The sequence below is a fragment of the Protopterus annectens genome, chromosome 2.part2 (genome assembly GCF_019279795.1).
Source record: "Protopterus annectens isolate FY-2018-M chromosome 2.part2, PAN1.0, whole genome shotgun sequence".
NCBI classification, from domain to species: Eukaryota; Metazoa; Chordata; order Ceratodontiformes; family Protopteridae; genus Protopterus; species Protopterus annectens.
In genome coordinates, this window is record NC_056730.1 from 158,370,733 (window position 1) to 158,390,011 (window position 19,279).

Consider the following 19,279-nt stretch of genomic DNA (forward strand, 5'->3'; position numbering starts at 1 on the left):
CCAGTGATTTGGCTGTCTTTTGTAGTTCCTTCTCCAGATTCTGCACTGGGCATTGCTCCTGCTTCAGGGAAGGGAGTTTGTTCTGTTGTTGAATCTTCCAAACCCTTTGTAGAGCAAGCAAACCACCCTCCACCCTTCAGTTTCTGCTTGTTGCTTTCTCTTGAAGATGCTGACATACAGGTGAAAACTTGTACTTTTTTCACTTTATCAGCCAGTTTACCTGTAGTACTTGTATGTTTTTCTGTACACTACCACTAACTTTTGACAATCCAGTTTAGTTAACTTCTGTACGGTTTATTGTGTGAGCAGTTTATTGTTTCATGTCTGTGCTTGTTGCCATTTCTTAAGTGAAATTTAGCTTAGAAAAGGTTTCTGCCTTTTACTTTTCTGTACAATAAACCCCTGACACACTTATTTGTAATGGTGTTCCTGTGCATCCTTCCCTCGCATTTCATGTTACCTGCATTAGCTCGGTAATGAGAGCTTGAGCAGTGAATCTAACGATAGGTGAACTCTCAAAAGCTCAGTAAACAGTGCACCTCTTGCTCCATTTTTGCTATGATTGAAAAAAAAACTATGGGGAATCACTGTAAATACAGTGAGACAAATACAAATATCGAGCTGCAGGATCATTCAGCAATAAAAGCACATTCCAGGTACATGTCTGTTGCTATATTGGTGCTGTTTAAGAGCCAAATGTAGATGGCATAATTCATAAATCATTTTCACAGTTATCACATCCATCTGCCCCTTAGTACCTTTGTTAAATCAACAAAAGTATATGATATTATTACATCCTAGTACTTGCCAGAATTCACAAACTGCAGCAGGCATTATTCCAGTTTTATTTTGGAGCTGACTATCTTATTAAATAAAATCCCTGAACATGAAAGCTCCATCCCAGAAATCATCAACAATGGGAAATGCAGCTGCTTCCTTTTCGGCAGTTTCCTGCCTCCATAGAAATACGCACTATATCCGGTCACTGTGAAGGAAATGAGGGAAGTTTGTTGTTTCCTGGCTGTGTAGTTCCTTAACTCTAGCAGAGAAGTTATTGAAATAAACTATACCTCTGACTGAAAATAGGGACACAGCAATTATAAGAAGACAAACATTACTAGTATTGATTATTTCAAGTTAATTACAGACATTGTCAGGACTCCCATGACAGGTGAGCTGTTTTTGCTGTCTTGTGAAGGGTTTTGTGCTGTTCTGCAGAAAATATAAAATGTGCTACGTTTCAGGCAAGCTAGTGTAACACTTTAGCAGAAAGGCCTTTTGAAAGCATAGGTAGTAGTAAATTAAAGAATGTCATTCAGTGTAAGCATTTGAAGTTATAGTTAACCTGATGTTTTACCAAGTACTGTAGTGACAGTTTGAACTATTTGTTTTCCTCAATTAACTTTATTTTAGTGGCTATTTACTTTTGCATGTAGTATTTTCTGTGAGGTATATGCAGATTATGATATGGCAGTCCACAGATAACACCTCCTGTACCGGAGAGTGCTAGTTCTAGTTTAAACCATTGTTTTTTCATGGAGTGTACATAAAGTTACAGATATTACAGTTCTTACATTCAGGCTATTATTTAGTCTTTATGGATTTTCCTAATATGCTCAGTTTTCCTTCCACTGCCCAGAAAACATGCAGGTTGGCTGGTTTACAATAAATTGTCCATTGTGGCTGAAAAGGGTCTATGGAGCAGCTCACCCACATGTTTAACAAATGGTAGTAAAACAACAAATGAACAAAGAAACACAGTTAAGCAATTCTTTAAGTAATTGTGATACGTGCAAATGTGAGTTGGCAGTAAAATTTGAGATCTGGACTAAAAGGACTGCTCTGATTATGGTCAAATATATTAACATACATAATCTTTATATCAATTCATGAAATATTTTGTTCTTAGACTATGCACATTTTCAGTTTAGGCACGCTGTTCATTTTTAAAATTCAGATATTGCAGTGGAAGTGAATCTTTCCTTGAGATGCTCTGACCTCGAGTACAAGAGGGGTGCGTGCGTGTGTGTATGGGGGGGGGGGGTCGTCCTATGTAATAGAGTTTGAATTTATGTAGAACTTAAACTGCTGTCATTCATATGAAACATTCAGTTTATTATGTGTGTACTTTGTATGTACTGGACATATCCTGCAGCAGTTTTACGACTACTTGAGGAAAAGCTAGTAATGACCCCGTCCACTGCATCAGATTTTCAAAAAATGTAAATTGCACTTCTGTATATTTGTTATTGTTGTTTTAATGCAAGACACTATTTAACAGCTCTTGGAAAAGTCTTCTAGTAGTCATTGCATATGCATGAGCTTAATTACTTAAGCCATTAGCTCTCCTTAAACTGTTTTGCATATTGAAATGGGGTGGCTTAACTGCCATTATGCATATTCTCCCTTACCCTTCCTAATTTATTAATAAAAAAACTTCATAACTGTTTTAAGAAATGACTCTCATAAATCTGTTTTATCTCCTTATGATAACACTGAGTGAGAGAGCTTTTGGATGCATCCATAGACTTTAAGGACATGCGCCTGCACGTGCATGTTGGTGTGTTCATTAAAATCTATGCTGACATTTCCAAGATGTAAATTCATCTAATGTCTGCTTGAGAAAGCTACAATTTCCACACAAAGTTAAATAAAGAACTGACATAGACATGACTTGCATGATGTGGGTAGGACCATGCTGGCTATGTCCTGAGCATAGTAGTACTGATGATGAGGAAAGCTTGTTTAGTGAGAGCAGACTTGTACGTTTTCTGTCGAGCTTATTTATACTCCCTGCATAAGTGTGCATATCCCTGCAGCCGTCTGTTTTCATTGGCAATGCATTACTCCCTCAGTTACTCGGCTCCTGCTGTTACAGTGAGTCTCCCAAGATGAATCTCACTTGATATAGAACATAGGCCTGAGAGAAAGAGAAGACTGTAATACCATTTGGATTCATACATGACACAATATTTTCTCCCAACCCTCTTCTTTATGATACTAATTAGTGTCTTAGTGGTTTGCACTTAAATTTGTCTTTTTTGAAAATGAGTAGCTAGGAAGCTTCTCTGGAAATGGGGATGTTCTTTTTTTTACATTATTCTGAGAATGCTGTGTACTGCATCGTATTAGTTATTTAAAATAGTTTTAACATATAGTTTTATGTTCTTTTGCAGAGTTTTATATTCAGAAGTATGTCTTAATGTTCATGTTGCTTCTACTAGCAGTCGTGGATATGAGGGGGAGAAGCTACTTCATGAAAAATGCTGGGATTTAACAGTGTTCTGATTTCCTTCAGACTGTTGGTTCATCTGCCTAGCTGTGTTCTGTTTTTGGCAGTTCTGTTTCCAGATCATGTACACGTCTGCCCTCCTGACTGCCAACTGTGCACAAGGAAGCTAGTCCAGTGCAGTAACTTAGGCTTGAAACATATCCCCAGCAACTTGTCCAAAAGTACAGCTGTCATTCACCTTAGTGGAAACAACATCTCCTGCATCAGCCAAAGTGAGTTCCGTGGTTTGCACGAATTGTCAGTGTTGTTTTTGGCCAACACGAGTCTTGAGTATATATACCCAGCAGCTTTTATTGATCTTCAGCAACTGCACTACTTGTTTTTAGACCATAATCAAATAAAACAGTTAGATCCGGAAACTTTTCATGGTCTCTCCAATCTTCTATACTTAAACTTTCAGAATAATATAATACATTTTCTTTCACCTGAATTGTTTGTTGATTTACAAGCACTTAGGTGTCTACAACTTCAGAGGAACTATATTGAAGCTCTGGGTAGAAATACCTTCACTGGTATGGTTAATCTGCACATACTTACCCTGGCGAACAACATGATTTCTGAGATATCCAACTCTACATTTTCAGATCTTGGAAACCTCAGCTACCTCTATCTTCAGTATAATAACTTAACTTGGATACCTTCACATAGTTTTGGAGCACTAAAAAGTCTCAGAAAGCTTGTTTTATCATATAATCCCATTACACATGTTCATTCATTTGCATTTAAGGAACTTACAAACCTTGAGTATCTTTTCCTTGACCATGCAAAAATATCATCTATTGACTACAAAGGTTTTGCTGAGCTAAGTAATCTTAAACAACTCATGTTAAATGACAATGAACTAAGTATCATCAGTGCAGATACATTACCTTTGTTGGGACATTTAAGATATTTACAACTAAACAGTAACAAAATAAGAAACATTAGTAGTGATGCCTTTAAGAACATGAGATCTTTGAGGGTTCTAAATCTAGCCAGTAATAGCCTTACTGAGTTGCACCCCAAGGTCTTTCTGCCACTTGTGTCCTTAGTATATATTTGGGTAATGGAAAATCCTTGGAACTGTTCTTGCCAGTTGCTGGGACTGCGTAACTGGATAGCAGCATCATTCCTCCATGTCAACTTGCGTTGTCACAGTCCTCCAAGCCTTCGAGGTAGATCTTTGCGTTACATTACTGTAAGTGAACTGGGGAACTGCATTACAGTTACAGCTGAAGCAGATTTTAATGTTAAACCTTCTGTTTCTGACATCATTCTGTCTGAACCACCCATCTCACAGACAAGTGAAGGATACAGCACTGGAACTACAGCCACCAGTAATATAACTTTGACGACAGGTGGGCAAACAGTTGTTGATAAATTCACTGATTACACTGAGAAAGACCACTCAGAAATTACTACGGTTATTCCACGGGAAGTACAAGCAGAGCTAGCACCAGTTAACTTTACGGCTGTTGATGGGAGTAGCTTGCTAGTTGGGGATGCAACTCCTGTTTCACGGAATGCTCAGCTAAGTTGTGATGATCAGCATCCAAAACATAATGAAGCCTTTGACATTTTACTTGCCTTTTTTGTACTTGCTTGTGCTTTGGTTCTCTTTTTATTATACCAAGTCGTTCATTTAAGGCAGAAACTCAAGATGCCAAGGAATATGGAAGAAGGTGTTTTGGAGTACTATAGTTCATTCCGCTTTGCTCGATACAATATTGCACACCCAGTTTGTACACCAGAACGAGATTTATTAGGGTATAGGGTGCAAGACCAAGTTAGGATGGGTAAACAGACAAAACATGACTACCAAACACAAGTTATTCTTTTTGAGCACTCAGTACTGTGATATAATATCTGGTAAGCAAACCAGTGGTGTCTGTAAATATTACAACAGTTGGACTGTGAAGTCTCTGTTTGATGTTTGACTGTGTTTAGATTAAGTAAAATAAAATTTCTAGTAAAGGTTAGAGTGAATGTCTGACTGCTGGTGACTTTCACAAAACATTGCATGTGCAAGATGGTTATAATTCCATATTTAACTTTCTGCTGACTAAATCCATAACAAGTCTTTCCTTGTGTATTCAATAATGCAGTTAATGTATGTGCTTGGAATGTGAATAGTGCTAAATAAGAAAAATGATGCCCGTATAAATACCTGCTCAGACATTTGAGTACCTGTCCTACTCAAAAAAAAAAAAAAAAAGAAAATTCCCAAATGTGAGATGTGCGGTTGCACACTATTCTATGGTGATGAACATCTGCAAGATAATTTTCTTAACAGGAGTGTTTCTCAGAAATTTTGGGAATTAAAGGAGAGGAGTGTGTTGTATGATACTGGTTATTTTGCTTTATATTCAATCTGCAACCAGAATGGCGTGAAGTTAAAAAAAATAGTTAGGACCTATTTTCCTCAGTAAAATTAGGCTAGATGGAAGCTACTTTTATCTGGTATGTTCCCATCCAGTTGTCTTAGCAGAGAACTAGGGGTTTGACAGCAGAATTCCATTTGTATGTAATGTGCCCTTTTCAGCAGAACCTCTTTTATCTACATTAAAATTGCTAGGCAGCACAAAACTCTGCAGAAAAAATCAGTCACTCGTTCTGTCTTTATCACACCGAGTTTTGGCTGGCAGTAAGGCCACTAATCGTAGGTTAGTGACACTGCTCATGGAAATGCTTCTGTGTCAGTCAGCCATTGTAGGAATTGTGTTGATTATGACTTCTTAAGCTTGAAAACTGATTTTTTTTGTATCTTTGACATTGCTAAATAAAACAGAATGGTGGGTACTGAAGGATAACCAGTACAGTACCATACCTGTACATATTGGTCACTTTGTATTTTCATTTTGTTAGAAACATGCAGTGTGTACTAAGTTTTGCATACTGCTTTGCACTGTAGCTTACTGCAAGAAGGCAGTTGTGACCTTTTATACGTAGTAGGATGTTCTTCGTTCCACATTGCTGCAGTCCTTACTATTGGGGGTAGTCCGCTGTCCAGTCGGCCCGAATACCAGAGTATAAGGCTGACGTCGGTCAGGGCGCATTAGACTGACGTCAGTACGTCAGGGTACTAATGCGCATGACCGACGTCATATCCTCAGTCTTTTTTGCCGCATGGTCCGATGCAGAAGCAGTTTTGCGAGTGCAGGTTGGCGTTCTGAAATATTTCCGAAGCCGGAGTTTCAGACCGAATCAGAGTTGGCTAAGTACCCCGTTGGGGAACATTTTGGTTTTCTTGCCTCAGTATTTAACCGGATGTCAGAAAAAGTGAATAACTGTATTTCTTGTGGGAAACAGATACCTCATAGGGATTACCATACCTTGTGTATACCTTGTTTAGGGCCTGAGCACGACGTTGTTGGATGCCGCTCTTGTGCTAGGTTTAACAAGCGCACTATTAAGAGACGGTTAGACTGTGCCAGGTTAGTGTTTGGGAAGCGTTGTAATTATAAAATGCCGCCGGATGCTCCGGCGCCCATCCAAGAAGCGCAAGGACAAAACAGCGAAGCCTAGGGTTGATGAACCGGCAGTCCCGGACGGCGGTTCTCTAGAAGGCTCAGTGGAGCCAGAGGTTTTGCCAGGAGTTTCTTTGGAGTCTCAGGCAGAGACTTTACTGTTACAGGATGTGCCTTCTCAGGAGGTAGGCCAGGCTGAGGGCTTCTCAGGTAACTGTTCTTCCCTCTCTTCCCAAGGTAGTTAGAGCCTCTCCTTCTGTTGCCAAAACTTCTTTGAGAGGTAGGCCAAGTTCAGCTTCAGTGGGGCTTCTCCTAGCATTTCAGGTTCTGTGCCTAAGAAACATATGCTTAAAATGGCAGAAGATTTGATTACTATGATTAGAGGTTCTATGCCCCCTCCTGATAAGAGGCCTAGGGTGGAACCGGAGTTTGATAGTTTTGAACAGTGTTCAGAGGCTTCTGAGTCTTCTGCGGAAGATTTGCAGGAGTTTCCTCCTTATTCTGATTCTGATGTGGATGATTCCACTCCTACAGCTTCTCCTCCTGAGGATTTCTCATTTTCAGAGACTCTGCATTCCATGAGGGAGCACTTTAAATGGGAAGGCCAGGATTACTCTGATTCCAGGAAAAGGCTTAGGGAATTCTTGTTTTAGCCCCAGCATAGGCCCTTAGCTATACCTCCTGTGTTAAATGTGGTGGAAGATGTTTTGCAGAGGCTTCCCTGAACCCTGATTCTTTGCCTCCTGCTCCTGTTAAACCTGATAGGTACTATAGGGTGCCTGAAGCTCATAAGTATCTTTTAAGAGTCCTAGGGCAGACCCGAAACTGTTTCTCAGGGACCTAAAGGTGTTAAGGCCTCTGTGGTTAAAAACCCTGTTCCCACTGATAAAGAGGCAAGGGCTTTGGATAGATGGGGAAAGAAAGTGTATACTTCTTCCACTTTAGCCATGAGGGCGTTGAATTGTCAGTTTCACATGCTTAAATATCAAAATTATCTCCTTTCACAACTGAAATCTAAGGTGGATGCTTTGGCAGAAGGTATTGAGTGTAAAGAGTTGCTGGATTTAGTTCATGTGTCTGAACAAGTGGGTAAGCATTCCTTGCAATGTGGTTTTGATGCTGTACAGGCCTCCTCGAGGGTGGCTGCCACTAGTTCTGTTCTTCGCAGGCATGCCTGGTTGAGGGATCAGAATTTAGCTGAGCATGTTAAGACAAGGATTTTGGATGCTCCTTTACAGTCGGATGTGTTGTTTGGTTCGCCTGTGGAAGCAGTTTTAAAGAAAATGGAGGACAAAGCTAAGTCTATGCAAACTGTTAAAGATTTTTGCAGGTGCAGCCACCGGGTTTAGTAGAAATTCGCCTACTAAGGGATGGCCATATCCTCCTTATGATTCCCAGTCTAGGGGTAGGTCTAGACGTGGTAGGGGCAGAGCTCAAGGTTCTTTTAGGCCTAGAACAGGGAGTTCACCTGCTCAGACTTCTGGTGAGGCAGGGGTCAGTCCTTTCGTAAACAGACCCAATGACCTGCCTTTTCAGCTGCCAGTAGATTCTCGTCTGGCAGCTCCTTTGGGAGGAAGACTGTCTCTTTTCAAGGAAATTTGGGATTTAATTACTCATGACAGATGGGTGTTGGATATCATTCACCACGGTTACAGGTTTTATTTCCATACATTGCCCCCTTTCAAAGGCATGCCAGACGTTCCTCCTCCTCAAAGGAAAGAGGCTCACAAGCAAATTTCTCAGTTACTCCAAATAGGGGCCATTCAGCCAGTCCCTGTATCAGAAAGGGGCCTAGGATTTTATTCTCGCCTGTTCCTAGTACCAAAGAAGGGGAACACGTGGAGACCAATTTTGGATTTATCTATCCTCAACACTTATCTGGACATTCCCAAGTTCAAGATGTTGACGTTACAACAGCTTTTACCTCTGCTGGGCAAAGATCACTGGATGGTAACTTTAGATCTCAAGGAAGCTTACCTTCATGTGCCTATAAGACTAAGTTGCAGGAAGTATCTGCGTTTTCGAGCTGGAAATTCTCATTATCAGTTCTCTGCATTGCCCTTTGGCTTATCTACTGCCCAGAGTATTCACAAAGGTTCTGGCTCCAGTGATAGCTTACTTCAGGCTAAAAGGAATTCAAATCTATCCTTACTTGGGCGACTGCCTGATTCTGGCTCAAGAAAGGAAGACCTTCTACAGCATCTGGAATATGTTATAGCAGTGCTATGATGCCTAGAGTATTCTGAGAGCGAAATAAAGTTCAGTCTAGAACCTCCTCAAGACACGTGCTTTCTGGGTGTGAGACTGAATACAGCAGCCCAGATGGCCTTTTTAACCCGGACAAACAACAGAGTCTATCACTTTACTTCCATCAACTATCTCATCAGTCCGTGCTGACTGCAAGGACAGTCCTTCAAGCATTAGGGTTCATGGCATCTTGTATTCTGGTGCTTCTCAATGCCAAACTGCATATGAGGAAGCTACAATGGTATCTCAAAATGTATGGACACAGCACTGCCAGGATTTGGACACTGTCATTCAAATAATACCTTGCCTTCAAAAGAATTTTTGTGGTGGGCTCAGGAATGTCACCTAAACAAGGGACTCTCTGTGACCCGGCCAGAGGCGAGTCAGATTTTAACGACAGATGCCTCGGACATTCCTTGGGAGCTCATCTGAATGGAAAGTGGATACAAGACAAGTGGCCTGCCAGACTACAGCATCTACATATCAACATGAAGGAGATGTTAGCAGTCCAGTTTGCATTAATGGCTTTCAAGGAGTTACTTCTTCCAGGGCAGGTGTTGATTCTAACAGACAACACAACTGTCATGTGGTACATCAACAAGCAAGGGAAACACATTCTTATCCTCTATGCAGGCAAGCAATGATTTTATGGGAGACTGCGCTAAGCTTGCAACTAACTCTTCAGGCAAGGTTTCTGCCGGAGCACAGAACTCCTTAGCAGATGTGTTAAGCAGACAAATCATGGATCCCCACAGTGGAAACTGGATCTTCATGTATTTCAGAAATTGACAGTGTCATGGGGAACTCCAGACATAGATCTGTTCGCTTCTCCACTAAACCACCAGCTGCCAAAGTTTTGCACAAAGGGGTTTCATCACACAGCTTGGAAAGTGGATGCTCTGTCTTTCAGTTGGAAAAACCTTCATGTGTATGCCTTTCCACCTCTGCCTCTTCTTCCAAAGGTGCTCTTAAAAGTCAGACAAGACAAGCCAAGGATGATTTTGATCGCTCCAGATTGGCCTCGGCAACACTGGTATCCACTACTAAGGAGTCTGGTAAGGAAGCCTCCATGGCCTTTACCTTTGATTCCTCATCTGTTATCTCAGAAGGACGGTTATCTGCTCAATGTCAAGCTTCACTCTCTTCATCTAACAGCCTGGCATATTCTGTGTTGAAACACAGCAGGTCTCAACTTCCTCAACAAGTTTTAAATGTGATTATGGAAGCTAGAAGACCTAGTACAAGGAAAGTGTACGCAGAAAAATGGAAGAGATTTTTATTTTGGAGTACAGCAAAGAATTTGGAGATTTCTGAGCCTAATTTGAGTGTGGCTCTTCAATATCTTACTGAGTTATTGGACAAAGGTTTGTCCTTCTCTTCCATTAAGATTCATGCTGCAGCAATTTCAGCTCACTATGATTGTGACCCACCATTGTTTTCGCATCCTTTGTTCAAGCAGTTTCTTAGAGGGGCAAAGAATATAAGACCCCACGTAGAGCTCCTACTCCTGCTTGGGATCTCAATTTTGTGTTGGAAAACTTACTCTACAACCTTTTGAGCCTGCGGCTACTGCTGAATTGAAATACTTGTCATGGAAGACTGCTTTTCTGTTGGCTATTACTTCTGCAAGAAGGGTGTCTGAGTTGCAGGCCCTTATGGCAGTAGAGCCCTTTTGATTTTCCATAAGGATAGGGTATCATTACGTACTAATCCTTCCTTTATGCCTAAGGTGGTTTCTAGTGTGGCTTTAAACCAAACTATTCATTTGCCTACTTTTTATGCAGACCCCCAAAATAAAGGGGAAAAGATTTTGCACACTTTAGATGTACACAGGCAATTGCGTTATTATTTAAGCAGGACTAAGGATTTTAGGCAGTCTCAGCAGTTGTTTGTTTCTTTTGCTTTGAGTTCAGGGCAAGCCTGTGTCAAAACAAACTATTTCTAGGTGGATTGGGTTTTGCATTGCATTTTGTTATTCCCATCATGGCAAGGAGATTCCAGCTGGGATTAGGCCTCATTCCACTAGGGCTACTGCCACTTCAACAGCATTTCTAAGGGTGGTGGCAACTAAGGATATTTTGGAGGCAGCTACTTGGAGCTCAGTGCATACTTTCTCTAAGCATTATCACCTTCCTATCTACTCTAAGTCTAGGGCTGGTTTTGCCACAGCTGTTTTGCAAGGCATGTTGTCAGCTCCTACTTCTTTATGATTTGCCAGCCTCCCTTACCTCTGCTTTGGGATTCTACCCAATAGTAAGGACTGCAGCAATGTGGAGCGAAGAACATAGTACAGTTTTGTACCTACCATAAATGTAGATGTTCGAGGATCCACATTGCTGCAGTCAATACCCTCCCTCCTTCCCCTCTGTGTTTAGGGGTGGTTGTGTAGGTGAGGTTATATGCTGATATTTTTGTATATATCTTTTTGTATATATTGTACATATGTTTGGTGCAGGTATTTTGGGCCTTGTCTTTTTAGGGTCTTCTGACATCTGGGGCAAGAAAAGACTGAGGATATGACGTCGGTCATGCGCATTAGTACCCTGACGTACTGACGTCAGTCTAATGCGCCCTGACCGACGTCAGCCTTATACTCTGGTATTCGGGCCGACTGGACAGCGGACTACCCCAATAGTAAGGACTGCAGCAATGTGGATCCTCGAACATCTACATTTATGGTAGGTACAAAACTGTACTTTTTGTATGGCATTACATGTAATAGTTACCCAGAGACGCACTGTGCAAGCTGTGTGGGTGGGAGTTTGGTGCAATGGTTAAAGTGCTTGCCTGAAAGACGTGATTTACATTCTGCCTACAAGGGGTGCTAGCATACTACTTACCTTTATACAGCTTTATCCCCTAAGAGTTGGCCCTGTGGTCAGGGATCTGGGTACACATGTAGACAGTAGCCTTACCTTTGACTACCACGTAGGCACAGTGGTGAGAAATTCCTTTTATGTTGTGCAGCTTATAAATAGGTGCATGGCATCTAGGTCCAAACAGGCCGTTATCCCACTGTACTCCATCCCTATCAGACCAATCATAGAGTACGATGTTCCCTTTGGTATGTACTTGACCAGGCATATGCACAGCTTGAGTGACCTGAGAGGTTCCTTCAACAAGAATAGAAGGCGTAACAAGCCTGCCTTATGCACAGTGTCTTAAAGCCATTTCCCTGTACTCAGTCTCCTGTAGATTCCTATAGTGCCTGACCTACAAGGCGTCCATAAACTCCACACTTATGAATCTCCTACACATTCGTAAGTGAAAGAGAACTAGAAACCCAAGGTTTAGGGACCTGAATTTTGTCTGTGACTTTAACAGAACATGCTGGAGAGACAGATGTGTCCCAGAGACTGTCCGTCCTATGGAACAGACTTCCCATCCATGTAAAAATGAGTTCATCTATTACCCTGTTAGTGGGGAATAGGAAGTTTACACTGGGCCTGGCACCCATGTCCGTTATGGACAGAAGTAGCTTATAAGTGCCTGGCTCTGGATATCTTAAAGCTTAGGACATCATTATTCTTTTGGGAAAACTTGAGTAGGCTTAGAAAGGCCCCCTGGATCATTGGCCTAGTAACAATCTATGAGTCTATGAATAATAGTGTACCATCAGTTCCCTAATGGTAAATAATGTATGTATTGACCATGCAGGGATTTTTCTTCTAAAAGCTACTGATTTGTTGTGAAATGTCTGGAGAGTTAAAAATTGCCACTTTGAGAATCAGAACTGAAAATTTAATATTTCAGGATTTATATATAGAGACAAAACAAAAGGACCTATTGCAGCTGATGTAGATCTTATCTCAGTGTTTCAAGAACATTCTTAATACGTATGCCAGAACTATGAAGTAGGGGCTCTTACCAAAAAGCCAGCAAGCCTATAGCCACTTTATTGTTTTATTTATGTTTAGTGTCTTAAAATGTAGTACATACTATAAATTAATTAAATATTATAAGGGCTACTGTGAATCTGAACATTTTGGTGAAAAGATAAAAAAAGATGTCTGTAGACCTGAAAACAGCTTGTAAACTGACTCACCCATTTGAGTTACTGTAAGACAGGAGTCTCAGTCTCTGGCCTATGAACGTTGCTCCAATTCTGACCTCTTATCCACATTAAAAAAAAAAGTCCAGTTGATCTGGAATCCAAACCATGTGTGTTATTTTAGGTCCCTCTTGGTTATGTGGACTCATTCTCATATATTTATTTGGCCCTTGAATAATTTGAGTTTGAAATCACTGCTTTAGACTGAGTATGATGCTATACAGGAATATAGTGTGCATATATATAAATCATGAATTATAATCTAGCTGTTTATGTTAAGTAGTATGTCAGAAATAAAGTTTTAGGTGTATTTGGAGATAATGAAGTTCATTCATTCTGTGATTACCTGTTTTATTCAGCTTAATGTTGCAGGGAACCTGAGGCTATCCTGGAACTCGGTCTGTATAGAAATACATGATGCATATCCCAAATAGAAGGTGCCACTCTGTCATGGTATTCATTCACAAACAAGCACAAGCACACAGAGAAACCATACAAACATCCTTATGGGCAGTTGGAAGGATCATTAATTCATCTGTAGTATGTGTTTAAGATGAGGATGGAAACTGTAGCACCTGATAAAATCTGTATGGTTTGCATACTTAATGAGTATCGCCTGCTGTGTTTGTATGTAGCCTAACATCCAGTGCAAATCTTCACTATAAATAAACTGCTTATAATTACACAATTACCGTGCTACAGTCGGTGAAGGTATGGATGGATCATTTTTCGTTTGATGCTAGTGATACGTGCGATCCGGTTTGTAAATAGAAACATAAGTTGTATTCATATTTGGTACTTATGAACCCTCTGTAGTGTGTATATAGGTTCATAGGGTAGTACTAGGCTAACTGCCCTTGCGAGCCATTTCAAGCCTAGCCAATTATCCCTTGTGAGACTCAAACCCTGCACCTTGTGTTTCTAAGGCAAACACCTTAATCATTAGGCCACCCTCCCAACCCTATATACATATATATGTATAAATATATATATATATATATATATATATATATATATATATATATATATATATATATATATACACACACACACACACACACACACACACACACACACACACACACGTGTGTGTTTTTTTATATATATATATATATATATATATATATATATATATATATATATATATATATATATATACATATATATATATATATACATATACATATACACACACAAGTTATAAAACAATAGCATAATCAGTAATTATCATAGCATAATCAATAATTATCATAACATCTAACTACATCACCATGCTATGTATCCAATCTTACTTGTAAATGCGTCTGTCCATGAGAACTGTGAGTCCCTAGTAGGGACTAACTGTGAGTTACAATCTTACCTGTAATTGTTTCTGTCCATGAGAACTGTGAATCCCTACTAGGGAACATTACTAAACCAATGTACATAAGATATAGTGGCACTTTGTTTTTATATATTCTAATTTGTTTTTTAACTTCTTGTGTAACCTTTGTATGTCTGTCCATGAGAACTGTGAGTCCCTACTAGGGAACACTTCTAAACCAATGTACATAAGGTATATTACCACTTTTTTTATATATATTCTTAATTGTTTTCTAACTTCTTGTGTAACCGTTTGTACGTTTGACTATGGGGAGCTTTTCTCCCCGGGCCTCCGCTGAAAATGGACATGTATCCAGTCGAACTATCCCGGTAAAAATGTAAAATAAATAAATAAATAAAATAGAATTCCTGCCTGGCATGCATTTACCAGGTTTTCTGGTGTCTTTCCATATTTTGAAGCCATACTCATATGTGAATCCATGATCTTCCAGACATGTACTATGATTAAACAGCATATGTGAGTAAATTTGTGTGGTGTGTACATGCATGCATACATGTTATGCAATAGACTAACAACTCATTCATGATTAGTTTCTCTGCCTTGTGCCTATTGAGTGCTGCTGTACAGTTCTACTCTTTGTAACTCAAAGAATTAATGAAAATGGCACAGTAAATAGCATTGCTGCCTTATAGAGTGTTTGTTCTTACTTCAGTTCTTGGCTTATATGCCTTTATTGCACAGTCTGAATATCCTCTTTGTTTTTACATTGGATTTTGTAGGGTGCCCCAGTTTCCTCCCACGTCACAAAAATATATATGGTAGATGAATTGGAAGTTACTCCCAAATTTTTCATTTTGTGTGTGTGTGTGTATATATATATATATATATATATATATATATATATGTATATATATATACATGGGATCATTACATAATCTCAAAATGTTGGAATATCGAATTCCAAAAATCTCGAAACTATATAGCCAAACCCCCTAAATATCGAAAAGACCAGAAGAGCGAAATTCAAAATCCCGATGTTCAGAGATATTGAAGTAGTGCTTCTGGTTTTGCGGTTTGTTGATGGATAGGTGGAAGTTCAGGTAAGTATCTTATGTGTAAGTGTGTTGGTTAGGGGTTTAGTGTGTTAGTGTGTGTTGTGACTGTGATGTGTTTGTGTGAGGGACTGTAAAATTTGTGGATTTGAGTTTTCCTTGTGTGTCTGTGCGATTTCGGAGTTAGTATATTTAAGTAGCGGGGGTGTGGGGGAGTGCAAGGGGGCTTGCCCCCCCCCACTTATCTGTAGTGTAGGATGATATGTTTGATTGTTGGGGGGGAGTTGTTTGTATGTGTGTGATGTATGTGTGTTGTAAGTTCGGGATTTTGAATTTCGCGCTTCTTGTCTTTTGGCATTTAGGGGTTTCGGCTATATAGTCTCGAGATTTTGAAATTCAATACTAGCCTAAATGAGACTGATGTATGGTGTCAAAGCCATGGTCTCAAGCTAAATGCAAAAAAATGCGTAGTAATCACCTTTGGAAAAAAACAGAGTGCCTGCAAACTACAACTTAGGAGGTAATCCCCTGAAATCTGAAGAAGAAATAAGGGATCTAGGGACCCAAGTAGATAGTCAGCTTTCCTTTGATAACCATGTTGCCAAAGTGGTTAGAAAATACTTCTATGTGACCCATCTGATCACGAAAGGGTTTGCATCAAGATCTAAGGATGTAATGGTGCCCCTCTACTTTTCCCTCATCAGACCCATTAATTGAGTACAGTGCACCAATTGGAATGTACCTGTCTAGACATCTCCAGCAGCTGGAGTGACCACAAAGGTACCTAATCAAGAGGATTACTGGCCTCATACAGTTGCCCTATGCTGCACGATTGAAAAAGGTAAGACTGTTCTCTGTTGCATACCGCTTTCTCAGAGGCGATGTCATACAGAGCCATGTCCAACCCAGAATTGTTGAACATGCTCTATCTTGGCAATCTACTCGAGCTACACGCTGTAGGGATATAAACCTCAACACAACAATGAATAGAACATGCTGGAGTGATAGATTCCCTTCACAGAGACTTCCCTTACTATGGAACAGGGTCCCGATCTACATAAGACAGAGCCCCTCACTATCACTCTTCGAGGAACCTTGATGAGTGGATGGGTAACAAAGTCCACACCGGGGATCACACCAACAACACTACTAGATAGGGGCCAATGGTACTAGCTGCTAGTACAAGGGTCTAGGGAACTACTAAAGGGGCGGTGAATACCGCACAACGTGGCTGGGCTAATATATGCCTTCGGGCAGATAGCCCAGTACCAACCTATGATCCTATGAATTGTAAAACTGGCTGTGATTGTTCATTAGAATTTTGATTTAAATGTTTTCTCAAAAAAGTGTGTATGCTTTAATTTTAATATGTGTCATATATTTAAAATTGTGTTGATTGGAAAGCGTTGGCAGTAAAATGAAATAAATACTAGTAGACATTGCAGCGTGACACTGATTATAGTGTCCCTAGAAGAAGTGAACAAAATAAATATGTGGGTTAAATAAGGTAAGAATTGTCAGTGTGATAGACAAGTCTTCATTTGTACCATCCACAGGAAGCTGCAATCTCTCCTTTGTTTTTGGCTTGCAATGCACTTGTAACTTTGAGCATAGGGTGTCTCAAGTTCTTCAGCCATCTTTCCACCATCCATGACAACCCTGTTTCTACTTCCTGAGGAGGATGTTTAAGCTTTACAATTTTTTTCTCATTTGGTACCACATTTGCCACTGACCTAATGCAAGAGAATCTGTATCACTTTGCCTCTTTTTTCACTAACCAGAAGCACTGACCCCTTTTTCCTATGCATATTGAGTTTTTATTTGGTGCCCTGTATTTTTTATTCATCAAGTCTTCCTTTCCCTTGGCTTTACGTTCACCGAATGCACACACGTGCAGCCATTTTTCCATGAGAGACTAGTTTCCCTGTTTATTTGTGAATACAGTAATTAATACTTGTATAACTTTTAGCTCACAGTGTACAAAAGATCCCACCTGCCTGGCACACACATGCACATGACCACTGCCATGTGCAGCCTCCTACAAAGACAGCAGTGTATATCCTGCCCTTTTTGAGACACCTTTAATCACGTCTGAATTGATGAAGTCTCTGTCATAGATGTACACTATTTCTTCTCCTGCCACGTCATGGGCATTGGCACAGATGTTATTAATGTGCCAGCTGTGTTTTTGTAATGGTACTTTGTATAGTGGCTTGGGCACCTGTTGGAGCTGTTGTGAGGGAGTAGAGGAATGGTGCTGATTTACAGACTTGCTCCTCTTTGGAGGAAGTGGACAGGACACATTGCTGTGATGATGCCCATTGCATTGCCAAACTCTGGAGTGGTTATGGACATACTTTGTGGTTTCAGGGCCGTAATGCTACACCTTCCCAACAACATCAGATGGGTAATGATTATCTTGTCAACTTTTTGACTGTAGCTCTTAGGAGGTACAAATGGGTTGTAAAACTATTTCCGTCTGTAAGAACAAATGATCTGTATGGGTCAGAGAAGAGAGGGGAGCTTGAAGGTCAGTATGGCAGGGAGGAAAAAGATACAAAAAAATGATGTTACTATTATATGTGGTTCCTAACCTTATTATGCTCTTGCCACTGAGCCAGATATAAGGTATTTTAAAGAGCAAGTATGCATTAAGTTTTAATATTTTTATTGCTAGCAGTAATAACATTTGATATCAGTATTTGTACATTTTGCTGTTCATATTGTGGCATTTTTGGGGTATCATGTATGATTTTTTTCATTTTTTGTTGAAGTTTTGCATCTTGAAAGACAGAGTGGTAGTATTTTTCTCACTATTTGTGTAACCCCCCCCCCCCCCCCGGTGAATCATCCTTTTGAGCTGAAGTGTCCCCATTTATTACTGGGTCTACATGTACTTTATCTCCCCCCCCTGACATTTTCTCCTTGTGAACTGGGGCTAGCATGGATCTTAACTGTGTCATGGGGACAGTGCTGACAACTATTTCTTAAATGGTGGGGGGTGGTTATGTTGCAACCTGTTGTTGTTTCCTTTCCCCTGTATTTGTCAACAACATCCAAGAGCTTCTCACCTCTGTGGTCCCCACCCTCACTTAGGAGAAGGGTCTTTGACAAACACCTTCCCCTGGGATGGGCACGTCCATTCCTTTCTGCCAGCACCTCATATGCTGGAGCCCCTATTTGAACCCAGGTCACCTGGACGGTAGTTTGGGTTTTATTCATCTGTCATTGTGTTGGCTTATTCCTTTTTGATGTCACCGTGGAGCCATAAATTACATGAGGGGTAATTGTTGCTCAGGATGTTGTTCAGTACTTTTTGATGTCACATGGGGAGCCATAAATTACATGAGGGATAGTTGTTGCTCAGGATGTTGTTCGGTACTTTTTGATGTCACAGGGGAGCCATGAATTACATGAGGGATAGTTATTGCTCAAGATGTTGTTCAGTGCTTTTTAATGTCACAGGGGAGCCATGAGTTACATGAGGGATAGTTGTTGCTCAGGTTGTTGAGCAATTAATCCTATAGCCATAGTTGTAGTCCGTACCACCTCTGATGGTGCTGCAAATGGACCTTTGGTCTCAAGATGACATTGCATAGTATCACAGAATTTAGGACCAGCTTTTCTGTATCCAACTCCTGCAGTTACAAGGCATTCAAACTGCCAGCAGAATAAGTGAAAGATTTACAGCAATCTCATAATTTCCAAAGTGCAAGCACTAAAAAGTCAAGATATAGGGAATGTGTAATAGTATTCATTTTATCACTTGTAACATTTAATAAATGATGGTACTGAATATGTGTTTTGTGGGGGGATAAGTGCCTGAACTGTGTGTCATGTCATTGTTTAATGTTTGTTCCACTCACT

General features: G+C 40.2%; 2 protein-coding genes across 2 annotated transcripts in view; both read left to right on the forward strand.

The window, feature by feature from the left end:
• IPO11 (importin 11) overlaps nt 1-19,279 on the forward strand; it is a gene marked incomplete in the record, with an annotated part of 3,749,854 nt that overhangs the window by 2,780,708 nt on the left and 949,867 nt on the right.
• Nucleotides 1,009-6,107, forward strand: LRRC70 (leucine rich repeat containing 70). Its single transcript, XM_044063823.1, has 2 exons — nt 1,009-1,171; nt 3,177-6,107. Exon 2 carries the CDS (start codon nt 3,264-3,266, stop codon nt 5,127-5,129), a length of 1,866 nt encoding a protein of 621 aa, XP_043919758.1. The 5' UTR covers nt 1,009-1,171; nt 3,177-3,263; the 3' UTR covers nt 5,130-6,107.